The sequence below is a fragment of the Camelus bactrianus genome, chromosome 17, assembly GCF_048773025.1.
Source record: "Camelus bactrianus isolate YW-2024 breed Bactrian camel chromosome 17, ASM4877302v1, whole genome shotgun sequence".
In the NCBI taxonomy this organism is placed as follows: domain Eukaryota; kingdom Metazoa; phylum Chordata; class Mammalia; order Artiodactyla; family Camelidae; genus Camelus; species Camelus bactrianus.
Window position 1 is genome coordinate 3,393,687 of NC_133555.1, and position 26,291 is coordinate 3,419,977.

A 26,291-nucleotide genomic window follows, 5' to 3' on the forward strand; every position below is an offset into this window, starting at 1 on the left:
CACGAAGGAAGGGCGTTTCAGGAGCGGGAACAGCATGAGCAAAGAGTAGAGGCGTGAGCAGCTCGGCGTGTTGGGAGGAGCTCTGTGGGTCTCATGGAATCACTGGCTGCAGGTGGGCTCTTCCGCTCCCCAGTGGGGTCTACACCGTGGCTCAGCCACTTGGGGCTGAATCCCGGGGAGAGCTCATGGTCCGGAGAAGGGGATCCCAAGTCTGCAGCTGCCGGGCAGGTTAGCTGAGCTTATGTCCCAAGGCCTCCGCCGGGCTGCATGGGTCAGTCTGCTCTGCACGGAGCACAGGTGGTCCGAGCTCAGGGGCTCCCCACCCGCTGCTCCCTCCTAACAGCCACCCGTCACCTCCCTCGCCCTGGTCGGTGGTGCTGCGGTGCCCGGGGACATCTGGCTAAAGGCAGGAGGAGCTAGGATCCCTGGGGAGCTTTGAGAGGGATCTGAGAGCCAACCACTGGATGCTCGGATTTGAGTTCTCAGAAGGGTCCTGAAGTCCCTGCAGATGCTTGAATCCCTTTCTCTCGGTAGTTTTTTGACCTCTGCTCGCTGCCTGCTGTGACGTCACTCATTCTGCAGCTCCTGTCTGTCTCCTCCTGTGTCCCAGGATGTGTGTGGGGTGTGCAGATGGGGCCCCCGCCCTGTTGTGGATCTTGGAGTCCAGTGAGGAAGCCGTCCTTGTTCCATGTTAGAGCCTAATATTTGAGAACTTTCTGTTGAGAAGAAATGCACACCATGTGGGCGGGAATGAGCTGGGCTGAGCCGGTTAGATCCTCACCAGACACTCAGCCCCTCTGCGGCCCTGACACAGTCGCAGACGTGTCTGAGTCTCCAGTTTCCCACCAAGAAAGTGGAAATCCTAGGCAGTTTGGGGAACTGATTGGGGGGCCTCATGTGTCTGACGCATAAAAACCACTTATTTGATGAGAATTTCTACCCTTCCCTCTGAGGACCCACAGGACATGGGTCTCCGCCCCAGGGCAGCCCTGTGGTGAGTTGGAGCCCATGACTGGGTCTCCTGAGTCCTTTCTTCTCCAGGATGGAAAGTGAGGGGGTCTGGGCTGGTAGCAAAGAGCATGGGCCTGGGAGTCAGACTGGGTTCACGTCCCAGCTCTGCTGCTTGCTGGCTGTGAGACTGCAGCAAACTGAGCTCCGTCTCCCCTCTGGCCGTGCCCCCCTTGTCCCTGTGCCTGTCACAGGGACATCAGATGCCAGGCAGAGACACAGTGTCACCATCTCCCCCTCCCCCACTCCCTCCCCCTCCTTCCCTCCCCACCCTCTCCTCTCCTCCCCTCTCTCCCTCCCCCGGGCTCCCTCCAGCATCAGTGTGGCCCCTCCCCGGAGCCTCTGTCTCAGCCATGGACAATGAAAGGCCTGGTCTCTCCTTCCTCTTGTCGTTGGTCCGTAAGGCCCCCCCCCAGGTCTGAACCTGGGACCCCTTCTTCTCTCTGCCTCAGGACAGGACCTCCCACTGAGTGGGTGTTAGTAGTTACCCCCTGGAGGGGTAGGTGGGTGGAGGATGGATAGACGGACAGGCTCTTGGGCCAGCGAGCACCATGGCAAATGTACTTAAGGAAGAACTTTTCTTCCTTCTCGCATGCTAATTTCATAAAATAACCTTAACAGAGGTTATTGTGAGCAAAGTCAGGGCATCTGCCCACAGCACGCAGGGGCCTCCGTGATGCTGGGGGGGGGGGTTCCCACAGTGGCCCTGGTGTCCCCTCTGGCCCCAAGCAGTAGGTGGGGCTGCCCACTGGTGGCTCCTTATTGAGAGAAATTCCCCCTTACTCCTCCATGAGGAGCCCCTCTTCCTCCCTCCACGGGGCTGTAAACACGCTTTGAAGAGGACAGGAGGTCCGCGGGCAGTTGGGAGGCAGCGTGGTCCTGAACCACCCAGGGAGCCTCAGGGGCTAATGCCGTTGCCATGGCAGCAGGGGCAGCCACAGAAAGGCTGGGGCCCCGTGGTGAGTGACACCAGCAGTTCCCCAGGGTGGGTGGGGCCTGGTCACCGTGCGGGCCCCCCCAGCACACCACCCTGGACACTCGTGGAGGCAGCCTCATTGACTCGCGACCCTGGCTCTGCCACAGAGGAGCTTTGGGATCCTGGGAGGCTATCAAGCCAGCCTGTGCCTCAAGTTTCTCCCTATGAGAGGGGGAGATGGTGACAACAGTGTCTGCCTTTTGTTAGCGGAGGCCTGTTGGAACCCCGCCTCACGCATTCTTTTATGATCGTCTGTGGCTGTTTTTAGGCTCCAGTGGCCCAGTTGAGCAGTTACGACAGAGACCATCTGTCCCACAAAGACTGAAATATTTACTCTCTGGCCCTTGACCAAAAAAATTGCTGGACCTGGTCTACTCCAACTCCATGTAGAGACAGTGAGGCCCAGAGAGAGGAAGCGTTTGCCTGAGGTCACACAGCAGCTCTGTGCCCAGGCCAGGTCTCGGCACTGCCCTGGCCAGAAGGGCCAGTGGTGGGAAAAGTCACCCATTCTGCTTCCTCAGCAGACTCTGCAGGGAGACGAGGGTGAATCCCGAGTTCTTGTCCTGTTTCAGACCCTGAGATGCCTGTCCTGTCCCATCCCCGGGACACCCTGGTTTACATTGGCTCCCGTGTGCCAGGGCTCGCCAACGCCACTCAGTGTTCACAGTGCGGTGGGGGTGGGGATGTCCCCCACGTGGCAGGTGGGGTGGCTGAGGCTCAGAGAGGGAAGCGGCCTGTCCATAGTCACACAGCTGCTGCAGAGCAGGGTCAGGATTGACGGCCCACAGCCCCACCCGGAGCGTGACGTTGGCTCTTCAAGCTATAAACCTCTCAGCCAAGCAGGAACACTTTCCTAGGGAGGTGAGGTGTCTTCGCTGGGTTTCTCTTGTCTGCCCTGCGCGGCAGCGGGCAGCTTCAGCTGTTCACTCAGCAGACAGTAGTGGGGCGCCTGCTATGTTACTGGAGGTCCAGCAGCAAGCAGGACCACCATCTCCCTGTCCTCGGGACCTGCCTCCCTCCCTCCCTCCCTCCTTCCCTTCCCTAGCTCTGCCTTATGGAGGCTTAATTTATAGAGAGTAAAATGCATCCGTTTTAAGTGTACGTGTCAGTGTGTGTTGACAGTTGCACACCATGGTGGCACCACCACCGGGGTCGAGATCAGAGCACACCCAGCCCCCCAGCACGGTCCCGGGGAAGCAGCGTGCACCCCTCTGCGTCCGGCTTCTGTCACTCCGTGTGTGCTGGAGGTCCACCCCCGTCGTCCTGTGTGTCACTTGGTTCGCCTGGTGGCCGAGTGGCTGTGCTGAGCAGCGTGGCTGCACCACAGTTTGTGTGTCCGGTCACCTACCGGTAGACATTTGGGCTGTGTCCCTTTTGGGCTGTGTCCCTTTTGGGCCTCTGAATGTTCCCAGACCTCACCTTTTGTGAGTCTCCGCCTTTGCTCCTCTTGAGTGTCTGCGTCAAAGCGGGACTGTGGGGAAGCGGCTCACGTTTCAGCCCAGAGCGGCTTTGCTCTCCCTCGGGGGTCCCTGGGGATACAAGGGATCCTCCAGGACACGCCCATGCAGCCCTCCGGGGCCAAGTCATGTCTGACGGGTCCCCTCTCCCCAGATGAGCGATGTGCTCCTGTACACGTATCCGCAGAAGGACGGGAAGTACCGGCTGAAGAACACGCTGGCGGTGGCCAGCATGAAGGTGGGTCCCCAGTGCGGGAGTCCAGGGTGGGCGGGTAGACCCCAGGGGAGGAGGAGACCCAGCAGAGGAGGAGCCGGAGCCCCATCATGTGAGTTACAGCAGGTAGTCCTGGGAGAGCGGGGTGAGGGAGGGCTTCCTGGAGGAGGGGGGCTGAGTCCCAGAGTGGATATTTGGGTAGAGGCTGAAGGAGAGAAGGAAGGGAGTCATAGGAGGAGGAAAAGGTATAGGAAAGGCTTGGAGGAAGAAAACAAGCAGGTGTTAATTTTTTTAAGTGTGTTTATAATACATATAATACAAAATTTACCATTTTAAACATTTTAAGTGTGCAGTTCAGTGGCATTAAGTACATTCACATTGTTGTGCAACCACCACCACCATCCATCCCCAGAACTCTTCATCTTCCCAGACTGAAGCTCTGTCCCCATTAAACACTGACTCCTCTCTGTCCCCCTGACCCCCACCATCCTCCTTTCTGTCTCTATGGATTTAGTTAACTGTGGGACTGCCTGTGAGTGGAATCACACACTATTTGTCCTTTTGTGATGGGCTTGCTTCACTGAGCATAATGCCCTCAAGGTTCATCCTTGTGGTAGCAGGTATCAGAATTTCCTTTTTAAGGCTGAGTAGTACTCCATCATATGTGGAGACCACACTTTGTGTACCTTTCATCCATCCATGGACTGGGTTGTCTCCACCTTCTGGTGGCTGTGAATAATGCTGCTGTGAACGTGGAAGTACAGAGACCTGTTAAAGGGGAGAGAGAGGCCAGCCCAGCTAGACAGTCTCATGGGTGAGGTCGGAGAGGCGGGAAGGGCCGGGTTCTCTGTGACCAAGCTCAGTGTAACTTGGTCCCGAATATGGGGCCCTTGGGAGCTAATGGGGATTCGTGATGAGCAGGAAGTTTTAGAAAGTTAATTCTGGTGTAGCGTGAAGTGGTCAGAGAGGGGACACTGAGGTGGGAGAACGGAGGGCAGAGGTGAGGGCTGGAGGAGCCTATAGAGGGCACCGCGGACCAAAGCTTCCACTCAGGAGCCTGCTACAGAAATGCTGAGGGAGGGTGGCCGCTGAGCAGCGACTTGTCCCACACGATGGGCTCTAAGAGGGACGCTCACAGCCTTCTGAGGGGGACGGTGCAGAGTCAGAGTCACCCCCTCCTCCAGCACACAGCATCTGCCCAAAAGAAAGGCTTGCCCTTTATAGATGAGGAAGCTCTGGCTCAGGGAGGGGCAGTGGCAGGACCGGGAGAAGAATCCGGTCTGTGAGGCGCCCCCACTGCCCCCACCTGAGGGCTGCTGTCGGTTTCCAGGTCAGCCGCCCGGTGATGGAGAAAGTGCCCTACGCCCTGAAGATCGAGACTTCCGAGTCCTGCCTGACTCTGTCTGCGAGGTATGGGGCGTGGGGCGGGGGAGGATCTGGGGCAGGATTTTGACGATGGGAAAGTTTGGAACAACAGATACTACACCTATTACCATTTTCATTTCGGTATCCTTTTGGGTCAGAGGACTTTTGTTTTTTTCATCATGTCTTGTCCATTTTTGCGTTGCAGACCACTTTGAGAATCTGATAAATCTATGGCTTCTCTCCCCAGAAACAATGTGCATACACATAAAACATTACATAGAATCTGAGGGGTTTCCAGAGTCCGTTGCTTAAATCTGACAATCACAATACCTCACGGCTGTAAAACCCTACAGATTATTGGGTCTTCACAGGAGTAAGAAAAGTTAAGGCCAGAGGAAAGTGCATGGTGCAGCTTAGTTCATAAAGGGGTCTGTGTTTAGGCTGCCGCGTCTGGAGAGAGAAAGAAAGATAAGGGGTGAGCAGCCAGCCCTGTGCTTTCCCTGTCTGAGGGTGAGGGCTTTCTATCAGGGACTGCTTTCCTCAGCCCTCAGGCTGCCCAGGGATCCGTCCTCGTCCTCTCTGGCTTCCCACAGAGAAGGAGCTCCCCCTCCCCTCTTCCAGGGCAAGCGCAGCTCCAGTCCCCGGAGCTCAGAAACGGGGAGGTGGGGCTCCTGCCAGGGGCCGCTCTGGGCATGGGGGCGGGGGGGGGGGGCAGGGTTCCCTAGGTCTGTGTGTCTTTCCTCCCAGCAGCACATGACAGGCGGCAGCAGGTCCCGTTGTGGGGTGGCCCTGGGCCTGGGACGGTACTCCGCCCTGGCGCACATTGTCTGGTGGATGCACTCGCCCACTGAGTGTTTATTAGCTGCTCCTCAGTGTGCGGTCCTGTGCTGAAGACACAGACCGTTTAAACCTTGACTGGCTTGGGGAGGGCCCACTTCATAGGCTGAGCTGTGAACTGGTTACAGTGCGGAACGTAACTGCTGTAATAGTTAGTAGTGACAACAAAAGTGACATGCACGGGCACCTGCCAGGTGCCAGGTGTCTCCTCTGACCCCCACCCCCACCTTGGAGGTGGGGCCTGCAGCTCCTCCCCTGCACAGGGAGTTGAGGCCTGGAGAGGTGTCCCCCATGAGCCATGTGAGGCAGAACTGAGGTTCAGACGCAGGACTGTGACCCAGGGCGCTTCTCCACTGCTGTCTCCTGCCTGGGGGGGTGGAAGGAGCCTTGGAGATTCTAAGGAGTGACCACCGCATCTAGGGGAGTGAGGGAAGGCTTCCTGGAGGAGGTGATGCCTGGGTGGGGTTCTGTGGCCTCTCCAGGTGAAATCAGGGGTATAAGGAGGCCCAGGGCATGGTTCCTTTTGCCCAAACGTGAAGCGAGGGTAGTGGCAGGCCACGCTCAGCCCTTCAGGTGGGGCTGCCCTTTTCTCCTAGGCAGGAACACTGCCCTTTGGCCAAGTGGCCTCAAGGAGCCACTGTCACTGACAGGTCAGTCTCCTTCCTGATAGCCCAGATGCTACACGCTGAAGCTTCCAGGGGACCCAGACACCTCCTTCTAGGGTCGCGCGGCATCTGGCTGCCCACCACCCTCCCTCCTAGGCCAAATCCTTCTCCCCGCAGAGTCTGCACACTTAGCGCGGGGTGGGAGCGACACCTAGTGGGCCTTGTGAGAATTTCCACCCGCGGCCTCTTGGGCAGCTCAGCCGGGTGTGGCGCCCACCACTCAGGAAGGGGGTAAAGAAGTCTGCTTTCTGGGTGAGTGAGTGTCAGGGAAGTTATGTGGGAAGATGAGGAGGAAGGTGGAGAGACTGGGGCCTTTGTCAGCATCTGTCTACCTCCCTTCCCCGTGATACCCCGCCCTTGGCCCCTACCAGCCCACACCCTAAAGCATGGGACCCTCTGAGCCTCGCTTATGCCCCTGGAACAGTGCTTTGCCATTGACAGAGCCTGTCCACACCCCACGGGTCCTTTCATTCCCCACGGCAGCCCTGGGAGTTGAAGGGGTAGCGTTGGCGTTCCCAGGTTACAGGCGGGGCCCCGAGGACAGCTAACGTGCGGGGCTCCTGCTCGTAGGCGGAGGGGCTGAGGTGCAAGCCGGGGCCGGCCTGGCAGGGGGCGGGTGCTGGCTGGTGGGACTTCAGGTGCGGGAGGCTCAGCCGTGGGGGAGGGGCGGGGCGGCCAGCACCCCGCCAGCCCTGAGAGGGCGGGAGGCAGAGCCCCTGCGCCCTGGCACACTCCAGCTCGCGCCCACAGCTCCTGTGCGGAACGGGACGAGTGGCACAGCTGCCTGAGCAGAGCCCTCCCTGAGGACCACAAGGCCCGGGCTCTGGCCGCCTTCCAGCACAGCGTGGAGGTGAGTGGGGCGGCTCCGGGTTTCCAGGACGACTTGCATCTTCTTCCGTCAGGGCACTGGGTCCTCCTTCCGACCGGCTTGGGCCGTCACTGTGCCACCCACAGCCTGGCACCTCCAGCTCTGTTTCTCCCTGGAGGACACAGAGGGGCTTGCACTAGTAGGCTCCACCCTGGGCCACACACACACACACACCCCGCGCAGGACAGGGTGTGCCTGTCCAGCTGGTCTCCTGACAATGCTGCTCATCCGATTCCGTTGCTCCAGATACGCGAGAGGCTGGGGGTCAGCTTGGGGGAGAGGCCCCCTACCCTGGTGCCTGTCACACACGTGATGATGTGCATGAACTGCGGCTGCGACTTCTCCCTCACCCTGAGGCGGCACCACTGCCACGCCTGCGGCAAGGTGAGCCTCCCTCACGGGGAGCCCCTGCACCGAGGTGGCACGGGGTGGGGGCTGAGTGGTGTCCAGCGGCGTGTTGGGCCCAGACTGGGGCGTGTCACACCCACCCTGCAAAGTAGGGGTTGTTCGTTCCCGTTTTGCTGATATCCTCAAACTCGGACTCCAGATCCCAGGCCTGATCCACTACACCACCACGTGCTCAAAATTGTAGCGTGCACGGTTCTTGTCCTGGGAGAAAAAAATGTCACGTCATGGTTAGTGACACAGGCTCGTCAGAAACACAGATAAGCTTACAGCATGGTGACAAGAGTTAGTAATATGTTGTGTATTTGAAAGTTGCTAAGAGAAAAGTAGATCTTGAAAGTTCTCATCACAAGAAAAAAGAATAACTCTGTGTGGTGATGGGTGCTAACTAGACTTCTGGTGGTCGCTGCATCATACAGTCGTCCCCAGGTGGCCAGGGCAGGACTGGGTCAGGACCCCATGGATACCAAGCTCTGAGGATGCCGAGTCCCTTATGTGAGATGGTGTGGATTTGCATATAACCTACACAATCCTCCCATATATTTTAAATCCTCTCTGGATCACTTATGATACCAAATACAATGTAAATGGTGTTTAAATTGCTATAAAGACAATGTAAATTCTACATAAGTAGTTGCCAGCATTCAGCAAATTCAAGTTTTGCTTTTGGAATTTTTTTTTGAGTGTTTTTGATCTATAGTTGGTTGGATCCGTGGATGTGGAACCTGCAGATTCAGAGGCCCAGCCGTATATGTGTATATTGAATCACTGTGTTGTACACCTAAAACTAATGTAATGTTTTCTATCACTTACATCTCAATTTCTTCACAAAGGAAAACAGCTAAGCACTTTCACAGAAACATAGTGACTGTGCTCAGAACATGGGGTCCTGGAGGGGTGGGGGGCCAGCAGAGTGGGGGACGCGCCCCTCTGCACGTGCTGGGAGACTGAGACCCCCCCCCGACACGCGTACCCCCCCCACCTGCAGATCGTCTGCCGGAACTGCTCGCGGAACAAGTACCCTCTGAAGTACCTCAAGGACCGCATGGCCAAGGTCTGCGACGGCTGCTTCGGGGAGCTGAGGAAGAGGGGCGGGGATGTCCCAGGCCTGATGAGAGGTACCCAGGGCCATCCTCGCCCTGCTTCCCCTCCTGGCTTCTCCCCAGCCCCTGGCTCATGTCGGAAACCGCTTTCCTAGGGAGGCTCAGAATAAAAGTAGCCCTCAAGGAAGAAATAGGACCTAAAAGCCACATGGGGTGGGGGGGGGGCACCATTTCCCAATGTGTCGGTTTTGTGGAAGATCCCTAAGTGCACCTGGAGGAAGGGTTCCCGGGGCAGCTCAGTTTGGGGAATGCTGGGTCTGTGCGTCTCTGTGTCGAGGACAGTAGGCAGGCACTCGTGTCTTCTTTGCCACAGCAGCCCTCTCTGCAGGCCTGTGTCCTAGGGGACCTTTTGGGGATAAGGATTGTGAGCCAGGTAGCAGGGGTGTTGTGCAGGGAGGAGCCGGAGGAGCTGAGCTCAGGGACAGGCTTCCCCAGAGCAGGTGGACCCTGGGTGTAAGACCAAGGACTGCCCCTCTCTGTCCACCCCCCCACCATGCCCAAGGCCATCGGGGAGGACAGCCCAGCCTCAGGGAGACATGAAGGAGGAGGGTCGGCACCTGAGAAAGCCTGCCCCACCCCTGCCCCCTGCCTTTGTGTCAGCAGAAGGGGTGTGCCCATCTCTCTGGCCACACTTAACCCCCAAGTGGGGCTGGTTCCCATCTCGGGGGTGGGGGGAGGCGGGAGCTCTGACCTCACGGGCACCGTGCGGACACTCACCCCTTCCCGTGGCCTGTCCCTCTGCAGAGCGGCCCGTGAGCATGAGCTTCCCCCTGTCCGCCCCCCGCTTCTCGAGCAGCGCCTTCTCGTCCGTCTTCCACAGCATCCACCCCTCGGCCTTCAAGAAGCAGAGGAAAGTCCCTTCAGCCCTGACCGAGGTGAGGCAGGTGGGGCTGCCTGCATGGGAGGCAGGGGATTTGCAAGGCTCTCCATCCCCCTCAGGGGACAGGCTCGGACCCCCACCCCAGCCGGACCCAGCTCTTCTGGGCAAGAGGATCCCTAATGGGACACATTCTGACTCCAGTAACACAGGCAGCTGTGAGGAACAGCCCTGCCTCCTGCACGTGGCCAAGAGGATGCCTGTCGAGGGCAGAGGACAGGGCCCAGGGGGCTGTAGGTGGTGCTGGCAGACATCGCTCCCCCTTCTGTCCCCCCAGCGCTTTCTTTTCCTCTTCCCTGTAGTCTTGGCTGGTGCCCAGGGTTACCGCCCAGATCGCTTGGGCACTCAGGACTAAAGCAGCCAGTCCTGCTCCGCTCCCCCACGTCAGCCCCTCCCCGAGCTGCCCCGGTCTGCTACCCTGGGGGGTGAGCTGTGGGACTCCTTACAGGAAACCTCAGCATTGGCCAAACTCGATTCTGTTCTGCAGATAGGACCAGAGTATGTCTGCATTGTAATCACAACCACAAACAAACGCGTGCCCGTGAATGTGCAAGCTGTCAGAAGAGTGATCAGATGTTTCTGAGTTTGTTCATTAATATTCATTATTGAGTAGCAGGTGGAAAGGGTTTAAAAAGTGTTAGAGGTGAAACATTAAAATGGGTACAGTTCTATCCATTAACTTACTTCCTTTTGCATATTGAAAATCTTGGAAATAACATGTGATAAAAATTTTGTTCAAAACCCTGAAGACTACATGATGAAAAGTGGGTTTCTCTCCCTCCCCCAGACTCCTTCAGTCCCACTTCGCAAAGGTAACCACCATGAAGTTTCATATGGATCCTTCCAGAAATGTTTATGATTATACATAATGGAGGCGGTCACATCCTTTTTTAACCCATAAGATGACATAATTATGTTGAATCTTCTGTATGTTTCTTGCACTTAATTTATCTTCGATATCATTATTTCACATTAGTTCATACACAGAAATGTCACACTTGTGACATCATTTACTTAACTCTTCCCTTTCTGCAAACAGAAAAGTTCACCCTCCAACTCCCACCGTGGTGTCTCCGTGAGCTGAGAACCGGAGTATTCCACGGGCGCAGACTTTGAGAACCACTGTTCTTACCCTCTGACGTCAGGCCATTCTGATCCTGGTGCAGTGTGGATCTGCCCCAGCCACGATGGCAATTTTTGCCCTAAGTGACAGCCTTTTTATTATTCAGCAGAGACCGCACCCTGAGCTCTGCAGCAGCCCCAGGGGGAATGTGCCCCCGGCTCCCGCCGCCCTTCCCCCTCCCCCCTTGCTCCGCCTCAGCAATAAGACCTGCTTCCCGTGAGACGGTCTGTGGGATCGAGGCCCCCGAGCACCTGGCAGGAAGGGATCGCAGAGCGGGTTTCTCTCACGTGTTCTGTCCAGTCTGCCTTCCTCGCTCTGAGCTGCTCCAGCAGGTCAAGCGTGGGGAGAGCAGCCGTGTCTGGTGTCAGGGGTCCTGGGACCAGTGGGCGGGCAGGTTCCTTTCCTGGTACTTCTCAAAGCAGTCCAGCTGGCTGCAGCGTCCTCTCCCTGCACTGAAGTTAGCTGCCTTCAGGGCATTTGCAGAGAGATCTGAGTTCTAACCCTGTCTTCAGCCACGTTGGGCTTCAACCTTTGGTAGGTCCCTCCATTCCTCTGGGCCTCAGTTTCCCCATCAGTGACATGAGACAGTCAGATGAAATTATTTCAAAACCTGGCCTTCGTGCTGCAAAAGGGGAGTCGGTGTTTGTGGAGCCCTTACTGTGGGTCAGGCCCAGTACCTGACAGGTCTGTCCTACATCATTTACCTCCAGCTTTACTGGAAAGACACGAGGCTTAGAGGCAGGAAGGAGCTTGCCTGGCGTGGCCCGTCTAGCAGCTGGTGAAGCCCGGGTTGGAACCTGAGATTGGTGTTGCTCCAAGCCCAAGTTCTTAATCGCCAAGTAAAGCCTTTCCCACAGACAGCCACCGCTACTCTTGATAGTAAGAGGCGTTAACAGATTCATTAGGCAGGAGATCATGGAACCTTGTAGGTAAACAGTATAGAAAAGATCCCTTTTTCTTTATTTTTTATCGAAGTGTAGTTGATTTACACTGTTGTGTTAGTTTCAGGTGTACAGCAAAGTGATTCAGTCATACATATACATGCACATATTCTTTTTCAGATTCTTTTCCATCCTGGGTTATCACAAGATATCGAATATAGTTCTCTGTGCTGTCCAGTAGGTCTTTGTTGTCTATCTGTTTCATAGTAGTGAGTGTCTGTTAAGAGGGATCCCATCTTAATTGTAAGAAAGAGGTAAGTTGAAAAGTGTAAGAATCGGTTTTAGAAAGAAGAAACGTTCCCCCGAGTATCTGTGGTTTTGTAACTTGAGGGCTTGGGGGCTGGGGGAGAGAACCAGGAATCTGCAGCCCCCCTGGGGCAGCACCCCTGCAAGCAGTTTTTGTTCCCGGTCCCGTCCATACCGTCAGTCCGGTCTCTCAAACACGGTGCTGTGTTGCTGCCTTCGAGGTGCTGGAGGTACCCTGAGTCCTCATCCAAGGCTCAGACTGCAAAGCGGTGTAGACACTCTGCCAGCCGGCTTGCACTGCTCTCTCTGAGCCCTGCCCGCCCCCTGCTGCCCTGACAGCCCTGCTTCGCTCTGCCAGGTGGCCGCCTCCGGAGAGGGCTCCGCCATCAGTGGCTACCTCAGCCGGTGTAAGAAGGGCAAGCGGCACTGGAAGAAGCTCTGGTTCGTCATCAAAGGCAAAGTGCTCTACACCTACGTGGCCAGCGAGGTAGGGTGCCCCCGCTTTCTCCCCTCTGTCCCGTGGGGGCCCGCGGGTCATGCCCGTGCCCCAGAGCGTCCGCGTGGGGTGTGCACTGCGCCCCAGCCGCGGGCGGTGCGAGGCCTGCGTGTGGCCCCCGGCCAGTCACTACCAAGGGATGCCGCGCGCTGAGCGTTGCTGTGGATACGCAGCCGCGCGTCTGTTTCATGTGAAGGATTTGCCGTTTCCCTGTGGGGATAAGGTGGTTCAGCAGGCAGGCCTGGGCCCCGGCACGTTTGGGTGTCGCGGGCCCGGCATCTGGGAAAAGAAAGCTCCCTCTGCTCTCCACCTCAGTCGTTCCGACAAAACTCGGCAGCTTGGAGGAAACTACTGCACCTTTTTGTCTGTGCACTTTTCAGGGAACTATAGTGCCTCGTGGTAACTCTTCTACTATGTAAAGCTTATGTTTATATATATTACAGAACATCTTACATTTATGTCTGCCAAAATACAGGGGAGAGGGCCTTGGCCAAGCGTGCTCCTGGAGCAGACGGGTGTGGGCTTGGTTGTACAGCAGGGGATGCTCCGGTCCTTCCCCGGGCTGAACCTGTGGGATAATGTGAGACATTCCTTGTCCAGGCCCCACCATCTGGTGGTCTCCACAGGCTAAACCCACTTTGAAGACAGGACTTAAATGCATCCTGCCCAGCTGCACAGAGTGGGTGCTTTACCCATGAGGACATGCGGTCAGCTCAGGGCTGGCCCTTCTCCCTTGACCACCGATGCCGGCGACCGGGCAGAAGGCACTTCCTTCTTCGGAGTGTAAAGCTTTTCTCTCGAGCTCCCTGTGGCTGTGACGGCTGCGGTCAGCCCCATCCCAGCAGGGGCACAGACCCAGAGGGGCCGCTGTGGGCCTGAGTGACCCAGGCGCTGTGTGAGCCGGGCCGTCCCCAAGGGGCCCTTCCACTCATGAGGCCACAGACAGGGCTCTCTGCGCCGAGGAGAGTGTTGATCTCCTCCTCAAACTGGCCCGTCTGCAGGCTGGGGCAGCATCTCCCTCATGGTTGTCCCCCAGAGCCACCCACAGGGCCCTCTGAGAACTGGGGTCTGAGGGACCCTGAGGAGGCAGTGCCTGGACTTACTCACAGTCGTGCCTCTCGGTGCCTCATGTCTGAGGGTGTGTTGGGGTCTCCAGAAGGTGGGGCACCCCAGGCCGGCCTGACCACAGCCCCTTCCTCATGGGGGAGCCACTGTTGCACAGAACACACTTCAGAAAGAAGCTCTACCTTAGCTGGATGGACGAAGACTAGTGATAATTCACCAACCACCAGACAGAGTGGATCCTGTCTGAGAATGGAGAACCCAGTCTCCAGGCCCTGAGCAACAGTCATCGCAGAAGGGACAGTGTGGGCTGATTTTAAAAGACGGATTTAAGTATGCTTCCAAAGCCATTTCTTCAGAGAGAGGAACTTGTGCATTTTCTCAGTAAGCCTTGCCAGTGGCGGAGCCAAGCTTTCCGATTCCATCAAAGAGAAAGATCTGTTAAAGTGGGTAGCCAGTGTTCACCGTCTACACTACCGTGAGCCCCGTCATGCACCCCGAAGCAGCCCAAAGCTCATGCACTTGCTGTTAGGTAACAATCGTAGGAGAGAGTGACTGTCAGAAATACATAGGAATCCTTTTTACTCTTTCTAATATTTTATTATTTAGTTAATATATTTGTTATTTTAAAACTTTTCAAACAAAAGGAAATGTTGAAACAGTTTTACAATGAACTGTTTTATACCATCAACTAGACTATCAATTAGCATTTTACTATACTTCCTTTATGGATCTATTGATTCATTCCCCCATCCACCTTACTTTTTGGTGCTTTTCAAAGTATCCTTCCCCCTAGAGTTCAGTATTTGTGTATCTTTTTTTTTTCCTTTGAGGTACAATTTATATATCACAAAGTACACAGATCCTAAAGGTACTGTTCATTAAGTTTTGACTAAGGCGTACACCTGTAATTCCCGCCTCACCCTTTTCCCCAGAGGCGACACACTGTTTTGATTTTTTTACACCGTATATTAGTTTTGTCTCCTTTAGATCTTCACACGAATAGAATCGTGTGACTTCTTCCACACATTGTGATGTTTTTGAGATTTATTCGTATTGTTGCATACAGCAATAGGCCATTCCTTTTTATGGCTGAGTAGTATTCCATCTTGAATTGTTGACCCTATAGATCAATTTGCAAGAATTGGCATCTAAGCAATGTTGAATCTTCCAATCCATGAACTTGGGACAGATCTTCATTTATTCAGTTATTTAAATTCTTCTTCAATGTTTTGTAGTTTTCAGTGTAATGGTCTTACACTTCTGTTCTTCCATTTCTGTTAGCTTTATGCTAAAGTATTTTATTTTTGGATGCAATTTTGAATGGAGTTTATTTTCTAGTTATTTCCTGCTGATATATAAGTATTAAAAAAAAAACTGATTATCCTGTGAGCTCACTGAACTTATTGTTAGTTCTAGCAGTTGCTTTGTAATCGAATATGTCCTTTGTGAGCACAGATAGTTTTACTTCTTTTCTGATCTTTATGTGTTCTATTTATTTTTCTTGCCTTAATGCAATGGCTAGGACCTCCAGTACAATGTTGAATTGAATTGGTCAGAGAGCACTGTCTTGCTTTGTTTCAGTCTTAGGGGGAAAGCATTCAGTATTTCACTGTTGAGTATGATGTTAGTGGTAGGTATTTTATAGATGCCTTTTGTCAGATTAAGGAAGTTCCCTTCTGTCCCTAGTTTGCTGGGAGTTTTTTTGTCATGAATGGATGTTGAATTCTGTCAAGTGCTTTTTCTGATTTAGCAGTCTTTGAAAATTGATTCCCTTTAAACTGAACTCTTCTCCCCTTCCTCCTCCTCCCGCAACCATTCTAATATGCTTAACTCATTATATCTCTCTGTGTTTGTGTGATTTTATAAAGTTGTATTCTTTAGGAATATGGATTTTTACATAAATGTATGTATGTATAAAAATATCTCTATCGCTATATGAAAAGCTCTTTCTTTTGCCACTTAGCACTGTGATGGTAAGATCCATCTGTGCCTCTGGGTATGTGTCACTGAACTGTCAGCAGCCTTATAGCACAGGCACCCTGAGTGGTCCCTGTGGAGGCGCTGTGAGCAAGGCCTCACAGTATGAGGTTGGGGAGTGAATACAGGCTTCCTTAACTGGAGTAACTCTAGAGATCCAACTGAGTCACTGACTGATCGAGTCAGTAGGAAGAAAGTGGGGTTAGGAGGTGGTCATGGGTCCAAATGCTGGCTCTGCCCCTTGCTCGCTGTGTGATGTTGGGGGTCCTTTACCTTTCTTTGAGCCTCAGTTCCTTCCTCGAATGGGAGTGGCACCTTCTATGATTGTTGTGAACATTAAACAAGGTAATATGAAGGTGAAAATGCCTGGGCCCTAAATGCTGTCACGGACTGTTCAGTTTCTTCCCTCCTCGTGACTGGTCCCGGTGGGAAGCGGGGGCGAAGGGTACTCATGTGGTTATTCCATGTTGCCAGAGCACGCGCCACGCAGAAGGGCTCGTCAGGCACGTGAACGTGGAGGGCGGCACCGGTGACCGCTGAGCCGCGCCCTGGAGGGAGTGCCGCGTTTAACGTCAGTTTCCCTCTGTCCCTCTGCAGGACACAGTGGCCATGGAGAGCATGCCCCTGCTAGGCTTCACCGTCGCTCCAGAGAAGGAGGAGGGCGGCAGTGAAGTAGGACCTGTATTTCACCTTTACCACAAGAAAACCCTATTTTATAGCTTCAAAGCAGAGGATTCCAATTCTGCTCAGAGGTACCAGAATTAGTGCTGCGTCTCCTTGCCTCCCTCTCAGAGGAACCGAGCCGTTAACCCTGGGCTTTGGCTTCTGTTTTCTCCAGCTGTCCTGTCCCACCAGGTCCCCTGGGTAGCAGCAGAACAGGTTCACGTCCACAGGCAGACCTCGGATATACCACGGGTTTGGTTTCAGACCACCCAGGAAAGCGAATATTCCAATACAGCGAGGCACAAACTGCATATAAAAGTTTTGTTTACCCTACACGGTATTAACTGTGCAATAGCGGTATGTCTAAAACAACAATGTGCAGACCTTAACTTGAAAATGGTTTTTTGCTAAAAAAAAAAAAAAGAAAAAAGAAAAAGAAAAAAAGCTAACCATCATCTGAGCCTTCAGCAAGTGGTAATCTTCTTGCAGTAGTAACATCCAAGATCACTGATCCCAGATCACCATAACAAGTGTAGTGACAATGGAGAAGTTGGAAATATTGTGAGAATTGCCAGAATGTGCTGCAGAGACACAAAGTGGGTTAATAATGTCGGGAAAAAGGTGCTGATAGACTTGCCTTCGATTTGTAGAAAATGCAGCATCTCTGAGCACAGCAAAGCAAGCACAGTAAAACGAGGTCTGCCTAGGTTATGACTCTGGCATGCAGGCATGCGTTGATTCCGCAACCTTTGTACTACACTCCAGGCCCTTAGCTAAGTGCCAGGGAAACAAATACAGACAGGACCTGGTCGCTGACTTCAGGCTAATAGTAGCGTCATCTAGTCACTCATGGGTTCCACGCCCAGAGTTCCAGGCAGAGCCACCACACCAAGCGTTCCCTCTCCTCTGTGTTGCAGGTGGATCGAGGCCATGGAAGGTGCGAGTGTGTTATAGCAGTTACCAAGCACATGGACTCAGAATACACGCCTAGGTTGATACGTGGACCTTTCCAGAAGCCGATCCGTGTCTCCGCCCGTCCGGACACACAGCTGGCTTCAGCACGGGACCTGACCTTTTCCGCTGACCCCCGTTACACCTTCACAAGTGGAACCCCTAAGGGATATTTATGGACCTTCCCGTCTTCGTGTTTTCCACCCCACCCCTCCACCCCCGCCAGCCCTCCCAGCATAAACCGTTTCCATTTCCGGTAGAGTTAAAATTTAGTAACATGAAGACGTGGAAACTAATGGGAAAGTACATTTTAGAAGTGCAGGCTTTTTAGTAGAAACGAGCTGTTACAACTTTTGCTCCTGGAAAACACTGTCGCCTTTCATCTCGTTGACGTCAGTGCCTCAGGTGGAACGGGAAACAGCCGGTAAAATGACAGCTACTCTCATCGAAAGCACTTTATTGTTTTACTGAGCAGCAGCCTCCAGTCTTCTGTTTTCCAAGTGATTTACTTAAGTTGATAGTAGTGGAGTCCTGTGGACTAATTTGCCACCAGTACTCAGCAAAGGCGTCCAGCCGTTGGTTTGTGTGAGCCCGGCTGTGGCCGGGAGTGTCCTTCCTGCGGAGCGGGGGCCCCGCTGCACCGGAGCGGGAGGGAGGGCTCTCCTCCCAGAGACCACCGACCTGCGGGCTGACGTGACTTCAAAAGAGGAACCCCCTCCTCCCCACTGCGGTCCCAACACCACGCCCGTGCTGGAAACTCTCGGCTGCTGGCCCCTCCGGCCCCCGGCCCTGGAGGTCGCTGCAAACCCTCCGAAGAGACAGGGTCTGCTTTAATTTATTGTGTGCCTTCCTGAGTTCACCCCACACGAGCCGACAGCATGATGTGTATGAGAACTGTTCTTGTTATCCACATGGTTATCCTCCTGCTGTGTTAACGAAGCCTTGAAAGAGATACAAGGAGAGAAAACAGAATACGATCAGAGGTGGATGCGTGGTCTTGGCCGGTGGCTCTGGACACAGCGAGGGAGCAGGGAAGTAGTGGCTTACGGATGCTCTCCTCCCACCGATGACTGCTACTCGCGATGCTGGACATGTTTTTACGTAAAGCAGAGTGGTGGGGGGACCCTTTGTTACTCTCATCAAAATAAAAAAGCAGTCGTATCATTTTCTGATGTCCTGTCCCCTAAAAAAAACACATTTGTTGACAGGCCTCTTGTAAAAAGCACCATCCAGGAGTTACTTACATTAAATTTTTTTCAGGGGAATTTTTTTATTCTAGTTTACAGTTCTTCTTTAAAGCAGTTTGAGTAAACATTTAATTAATGATTCAAGCTAAGTGATTAGACAGGGCCTCTTGTTAATTTTTGAGGACTTGATTCCAGCAGAATCATTTTCATCGTCGGACATATTTGAATGGAGCCTTTAAAAAGCGCAGCAAGACTCCAGCGCAGGCGGTGTGCGCTTCCCCAGCCTGCTCTGTGCCCCCGCCCTTTGTCGATTTCTGAGCTCCTGGCAGAATTGTGTCTGAAAGTCATCTGAAGGCCTCTTTTACTGTATAAATCCTATTTCTGGTACTCTGTAAAGAAGAGGTCATGGCAGGTGTGGGTATAGCTGAGTGGTAGAGCACTTGCTTAGAACGAGGTCCTGGGTTCAATCCCCAGTACCCTCTACTTAGAAAAAGAAAAAAGATAATATGGCTTTTATTCCTCAGTGAATATTTACTCTAATCACATCACCTGGTTTATCAATAAAACATACTGGATGGGTTTTATAAAAGGAAGCAGCTACCAAGATCCTCCACAGCTGGTATGTGGCCGGCAGGGAACTGCCTGGCTCCCTGGGCATGGTTTGCACCCATCCTTCCCATGGTTCTTTGCCTACTTGCTTCGGCCAGTTTCTACTGGCCGGCATTGCTCGTTGTTCCTCCCCTGCCCTTCTCTTTGTCCAGCCCATTTCACAGGTTCATGTCACCCATCTGTCCACGGGGCCAGCCCAGAGGAGCTCGGATGAGACTGCCCACCTGGCCTGAGGTGCTCCTTCCCACTGGGCCTGGAGGCCGGACAAGTGGCTACCCGAGGCCCCTCGACAGCCTTTGCTCCCTGCTCCCCGGGCACAGGGCAGCCCTTCCGCTGCACGTCCCCAGCAATGGCTGTGTTTCCAGGGAGGAAGCGATGCTGTGCCAGGCTGTGCTGTGGCTCAGAAACCAGAACTCTGTCCAGTAGCTCTGAGCCCTGGTGCCTTCACCTGCCTGTCATGCAGAGAACAATCCAGCTTCTCAAAGAGTTCAGGGGGCACCGCGCACCGCGGGTGGCTGTAGACGTGCACGGAAGGCCAGCAGCCCTGGAAGCAGGTAGCACCTACTTTACATCGTGTTGGCAGGCTGAATGTGTGTCTGCAGTCTGGACTGGTCCTAGGAAGTAGTGAGAACTCTGTCTGTTATCACTAGCACGGAGCACACCAGGGGACAGTAGAGTTCGGGGACACTGATGGAATTCTTGGGTCCTAATCATAATTCTGCATTTCAGGCTGACAGACTGCTCAGGCTGACAGACTCACTGACCACTTGCTCTCCCTCGGATGCGGCCTAGGCAGGTGAGGGGCTGTCACCCAGGTGGCATTTGGGCGTGCACCAGTGAGCTGGTGCTGGGGACCCCGGTGGCCCTGCTGCAGCCACAGAAGCGAGTCAGAGTCCTTTCTCCATCTGGTCCAGCCTCTCACTTGACTGACAGAGGCCCTAAATGGGGACTCAGGCCCCCCGGGCTGGGAGTGGTGGGAGCAGATTGAAGCCCCAGTTTCCTTCTGCAACCAAGCGAAGTCAGTGACATCCTGGAATATTCTCTGGTTAGTGGATTCAGCCTGTGATACGCGGCTTCTATGATCAGGGAAACTCCTGAGCTTCCATGTATTAATGGTCAGGCAAGAGGACAACTGTGTCCACACTAAGATGTCTATTTTCAACAGCACTGGCTTAAACAGGAAATCAGCTCAGTAAGTGGAGGTGGGAAAGCAGGGCAGGCTCAGGCTTAAACAGTGTCCCCCACACTCCAAGCTCTTTGGGTTTCTCTGACCTGCTGTCCATCGTCAGCTTGATTCCAGGGCTGGTTCCCAAGAAGCTGGCTGGTGACTGCCCCCCAGGGCTGGGGCTGCCCTCCGGCCTGTTCATAGGCCCCAAGGAGGGAGGGCTCAGCTCCCCGTAACCTTGTCTTAGCAGCCCCCAGCAGGCGCCCCACGGCTCCAAGACCGCACTTACTCTAGTCACTGCGAGGGCACTGCCCCGGCGGGCACAGACAGGCAGCTGGGGGCGAGGGCGCTGCTGGGGGCTCTCCCGCTGTCCGCCCCGGACCACGTCTTCTGGAGGGAAGACTAGTGGATTGGTGTGGTGCAAGGCCTGTGCCTTGCCATGGGTTTGGGGGACGTTCCGTGGTAGAGTAATGGCCATCACTCGGGCATCTATTTTACATGTTTGCTAAATATTAGCGTCAGTGGGACTGAGGAGGCAGGTTTGATGTTACTGATCTTTTATGTCCCTAGTCAACCACCGCCGTGAAATCGGCAGCCGAGCAGCACCGACCTCTCGCTGGCTCCTGGAAGACCTCTGTGTGATTCTCAGCTGGCGTCTTGGCAAGAAGTGCTCTAAGCGTCCTAACCCTGCCCCTTCCTTTAATTCTCCCAAGGACCTGTTGAGGTGAGTTCTTCTCCTCATTATTATTATTATCATTCCTGTTTCGCAGATGAGGAACGTGGGGAGTGGAAGCGTTCGGTCACTTGCCCAGCGTCACACACTCGCAACGGGCAGACCCACGCTGTGACTTCTCCGCCGTAGCACCTCCCTTGAATGCATGTGAGCTGATACAATGGGCCATTTTCTGATCCTTGCAATGTGAATTCCCTCCTAAAATCGACAGAAATCTGACTGCAGAGGACCAGTCAGTAGGACGTCTTCCTCCAAAGCCATAACACAGTGTTGAGTCAGCCTGAATCTTGTGTTTCTTTATCCAAACAGAATCCTTAGATGTTATCATGAAACATACAGTCCATGCATATAACCTAACATTATTTCAGTATACTGATTGCAACAATGAATACCGTTCTATTTTTCTGCAATCATATGCACAAGATTTACCTCAATGGAAGATGGGGATCTGGAGATTTAAAACCCGAAATACACATGTTTAAAAAAAAAGTTAACATTTTACACTTCTAGTGTATTCCATAATTGACATGTTAGGTTGAACACTCAAGTGTGAGGGATTAAGGTAAGTGACTTTGGGGGTTCAGCTCACTTTTCTCACTTACATAATGGAACAGATTAGAATTCCTAAGATGGATTTGTAAATAATAATAACCTAAAAATGGATCAATTACTTGCTATTCTCAAACCCTTTAAGAACGTACGTTGTGTGGTGCGAAGTTCAGCCTGAAAGCTGTAGTCGGCACGTGCTCTGTGAGAGCTGCCAGGAAGTCTTGTCTGGGGAAGGAAGCCATCCGACCCTCGCCACACCAGCCCCGAGGGGAGGAGGGCAGGTGTTCACAGAACACCTCTTTGTCCTGGGGGGTCGCATCCCCCACGGAGGGGGCTATTTCCAGAAGTGAAATCGGGCCGGGGCAAGTGCGGCGTGGCCCGGAGCCTGTGGTCGTGTGAAGCCAGGGCAGTGTGTCTAGGGTGACAGACCACAAATGTGCAGCTTGCTGCAGCCAGAACCTGGCACTTTTCCAAGGCTGCCCCCCACCCCAGGCGGGGCGTGGAGAGGAGCTGCAGAGGGACGGCTGGCCCTGCGGACTGCTGTGTGGGCTCAGACCCGTCTGTGGCCTGAGACAGCCACCCGAGGTCAAGCTGAGCACCCCCATGCATGCATGGCCCTGGGCTCCTCCTGTGGCCCACGCATCCCCTCTCTAGGCCTGGGGAGGGGCCCCAGTGTCCACAAGGGCCTCGGGAGGCTGTGGACGGGCAGAGTGGGGATCTGGGGTTGGGAGGGTCTGGGAAGCTTTCAAAGAGGAAGGGGTGGTTCAGCTGCATCTTAAATAAGAGTAAAAACTCCACTCAGTCACGGGCAGTGTCCTCGGCTTGTGGCCAGACTTGGCATCTGGTGCCAGTTTACAGGGTCTGTCTGCAGCGTATAGTCAGACCCTCAGCTGGAGGAAACGAGACCCAAGAGTGTCTGAACTGTTTTAGGCACCAGCGCTGTCACTGGTTTCATCAGACAGGATTGCAAGTCACCTTTTGGAACTTGACACGTGCCAAACATTCTCAGGAGAACTACACGGCCAAGGTGGTGAACACTGAGGGGAAGCCAGCCTAACTGCGCCAGATTTGAGACTGCAGCGGCAATGCCCGGCAGGACAACATCCCCTTCCACAGAGCTCTCCTCTGGAGAAGCTTGACGACCCTATGGCCACCCTCATCACACCCTCGTGGGCGCAGAGCGATCTGCAGACCAGTTCTCTGCCTGGTCTCGGGCTTTTCCTTGTACAGAGAGTTGATGATGTCTTTTGGGAAAGGGTGTTCTGTGTTGACAGAGCAGAACGACAGCAGGCCTCTTCTCCACTTGGATCATCTTCCAAGGGTTCCGTTACAATAAAGCCAATGTAGAGAGTGGGGGAGAGGCTTGCACAAGAGAAAATCTGTATTAAGAAAGTGTGGAAGGAAGGAGAAAAGAAAAAAGGAAGAAAGCACCATAATGAGGTTTTTTTATCCTTTTTTCAAACTCTGGGAGTGAGTCATGAAATCTACACAATGGGTCACGACCAGGACCCCACCCCTGCCCCACACACCAAAGAGCAGAGCAGAGGGCGGCAGAACATTCCGTCATCCTGAAGGACCATTTCATGACCTTTTTGTTTCAATCATACCTGATTGTTGATGTAAAATGTTTATACCGACAGATTATGGGAAGAAAATTTTAATCACTAGCTTAAGACTATCAGATAAGGGAAAAAAATAAAGAGCACAAAGTTGCAGTTAGACACAATGAGCCAAAATGGAAGACTTTTAAAGTCACACATTCAAATGTAATGACGTTTCCAGTTTTATTTTTTGAATGCTTCAGAATATTACAAAAGGGAAAAGTGTGTAAAATTCATGGCAAAGCAACACAAATTCTTTTCATCAGGAAATGGATACTGTAGCCATTAAGGGAAAAACCCTGTTATTAGTGTGTAAATTATAAATGATAAAATTTTCCAGGAGCTAAGAGTCACCAACATTATAGAACTTTTAAAATATAACGTGTTTCCTGCCAGCAGCGTTTCCGTAGTGACTCTGGTTTCTGGAACGATTCCCCACTCAGGTGCGAACTGCCCTGACCTCAAGGTCTCCTCCAAGTCGGGCCCTCTCCTTCAGGGTGGAATTCACATTCCTTCCAAAGGAGGGCTGGGAGGGGGCTGTTCACTGACAGCTGCACCAAGTCTGTCTCGGGGCAAGTGTGGGCAGCAAGTACCTGCTCCACGGAACGACACGTGCACAGGAGAGCAGGATGTCAAAGAACTGTCACCCCCAGTCAGGCCGCGGCCCTTCAGATCCAGCAGCCGGGGCTTAACCCTGCCGCGTGGGGTCCGCGAGGATCAGGGACCTCTGACCGCTCCGGTACTCGGCTGTGCCCAAGCCCCAGGCCCGGCTACTCCAGCGAGTGTAATTGTGAAGGTTGTTACAAGCACAGAATTAGGCAGCTCTTTAAAAATAGCAGCTGCAGGACCACTCAGTGTGACCCTGAATCTGACTCTATGGGGCAGGGTGAAAAGTGACCAGCAATTGGTTCTCGCTGTGACCATTTGACTAACTTCTCTTAAATCTCAACCTCTCACCTACTCCACAAAGACCCTCCATTTTTACAATCATGATATCGCTGTCTCATTCTATGAATCCATTTCTCACAACACAGGCTCAAAAACACATGCCCTCCTGACAAAAAGAAGCCTGCTAAGTAACATTTTTAAAAAATGCTTTTCTTTTCCCCAGATACATCCCTTGGCATTGTTAAGCTTCCCTTGTGAAAAAATTTAAGTCTTTTTCCTCTTTGTTCAGGAAAACTATAGGGATAAAACCTCTCATCAAAGATGCAACAGTATAGTGTTTCTGGACAATTCTTTGGGGGAAGAATCACAATAGATAGAACATTTGCTGAATAGCATATTTTAAGTTTTTAGGTAAATTTAACATAGTGCATTAGACATTCAAAGTTTCAAACATGATTTAAGGTGTTCCATTCAGGGCTGAAGTCAAGAGTTCTGAGCTTTGAGGTCCAGCAGCCTCTGTGGTCCTTCCTTCCACGCTCACCACCCTGGTAGGTGGCACAGCCTCGGCCGATGCGGAGCCAACAGACTCGGGAGTTGGGTCTCTGGTCCAAAGGCCCACAGTCAATAATGGCGAATCTGGGCTGTGGGGAGACACCCAGGCTGCCCGCCCTCTGCCGGTGCCAGCCTCCTCGACGAAAACATTATGAACTTCCAGTTGCTGTGGAAACTGACTCTGCTGAATGAAACTGATACCCGGTGACTGGTAAGTATTGACTTTCCTAACCCAGAGAAGTGCTGCCGATTTACCTAAATCATACCCGAAACATCTATGAACAAATCGAATTTCATGTTGAAACCTGGGGCCTCAAGAAACACGCATTTCTTTCCAGGATTGATTAGCTGGAGAGCATAGTTAGTATGATGACGTTGTGTTTCTTGGTGCTAGAAACTTTGAGCCGAGTCCGTGGGGATGGAGGGGGGCGGGTGAGAGGCTGACTGTCTGTGTGAGCCGGCGGGGCTGCTGAGGGGCCGCAGCCCTGGCGCCCAGGCGCTGTTTACTCAGGGACACCAGGCGGCACTGAGCACGGGACACGTGGCTGTTTACCCTCGGGAGCTCACATCTGAGACGGCGCCCTAACTCCATGGTAGGAGTGAGGGGGAGCGCGGGAGTCGGGGGAGGCCGGATGACAGCCCTGAGGTATGTTAGGGAAGAGCTCCTGGGGGTGACTTCAGAGTTGGGGGTTGCCTTACGGGGAAAGCAGTCGGAGAGGCCCCTGGAGGCAGCGAGTAGAAGGAGTCGGGTGTGTGGGAGGAGGATGTGGTGTTCAGGGAACGGGGCAGTCCAGAAGGGCCGGGCCGCGGGAGGAAGTCACGGAAGCACACGGGACAGGAAGGGCAGCTTGGAGCCAGGTCACTCAGGCCCACTGCACTTAGTTACGAGGAGACTGTGGGAGCCTTCAGATGCCTTAAAGCAGGTAGGTGACCAGAACAGTTCCAAGTTTTAGAAAGACCATGCTGGTCTTCCATTTAAAGACAAACTGAACACCCGTGAGGTTGAGTCTATTCTGTCAAAGTCGGCCACCACCATAGACCCCCCTCCTGCATTTCTTCTTACAGTGTGACTTCAACACTCTTTCTGTGGAGTGGTGAAGTGTGTACCCCTCCCCTTGAGCCTGGCCAGCAGCAGAGGAAGTGACCCTGTGTATGATGTTACTTTGTTCTCTTGTGACACGTGCTCTGGGAAAGCAGCATGTGCTGTGAGGAAGCCCAGGCCACACGGAGGCCATGGGTCAGTGTTCACGCTGCCAATCAGCATCGACCACTAGATGTACAAGGAAGCCTTCCAGATGGTCCAGCCCCAGCCACTATCTGACTGCAGCCACGAAACTCTGAGAGAGGACCTCCTATCTGAGCCCCCAGAAGTACAAGGTAATAATCAGTGATTGTGGTTTTCAGGACATTGGGTTTGGATGTGCTTAGTCATGCAGTTATAGAAAACCAGGAAACATGCATTTTTTGGCTCCCTGCCAAAACCCACTAACAGGCCGGTGACTACCTGCAGAGGTATGATGTAAAGGACAGCAAATGCAAGAGGCACAGGGTACGGGAATGGTCAGCTCCTCTCTGGAAGGTCTGACACTCATGGACAGTGGCAGCTCACTTGGCAGAGGAGAAAGCTAACGCCACAGTGCCCCCCAGGGACAGGTGCTGGGGGACACACCGGCCCCTGCCTCTGGAAGGCTCTGGAACAGGAGGTACAGGGTCTGGGAAGGCTGGGGTGGGGGACTAGTGGCAGCACAGTTCAGAGTCTCTGTAAGGAGT

The 26,291-nt window shown here is 53.5% G+C and overlaps 1 protein-coding gene across 2 annotated transcripts in view; it reads left to right on the plus strand.

Moving 5' to 3' along the window:
* The window catches only part of FGD5 (FYVE, RhoGEF and PH domain containing 5), a 104,609-nt gene extending 86,206 nt beyond the window's left edge, over positions 1 to 18,403 (plus strand). Inside the window, exons 13-21 of one of the 2 annotated variants that reach the window (XM_074344269.1) lie at positions 3,596 to 3,679; positions 4,986 to 5,065; positions 7,273 to 7,372; positions 7,637 to 7,774; positions 8,784 to 8,913; positions 9,643 to 9,773; positions 12,444 to 12,572; positions 16,221 to 16,375; positions 17,204 to 18,403. In XM_074344269.1, the coding sequence (XP_074200370.1) occupies positions 3,596 to 3,679; positions 4,986 to 5,065; positions 7,273 to 7,372; positions 7,637 to 7,774; positions 8,784 to 8,913; positions 9,643 to 9,773; positions 12,444 to 12,572; positions 16,221 to 16,375; positions 17,204 to 17,240 (984 nt within the window). In that variant the 3' untranslated portion in view covers positions 17,241 to 18,403. Of the gene's footprint in view, positions 1 to 3,595; positions 3,680 to 4,985; positions 5,066 to 7,272; positions 7,373 to 7,636; positions 7,775 to 8,783; positions 8,914 to 9,642; positions 10,449 to 12,443; positions 12,573 to 16,220; positions 16,376 to 17,203 lie in introns of those variants that run through there. The other variant, XM_074344268.1, reaches the window with a different exon arrangement.
* The last annotated feature ends 7,888 nt before the right edge of the window (positions 18,404 to 26,291 follow it).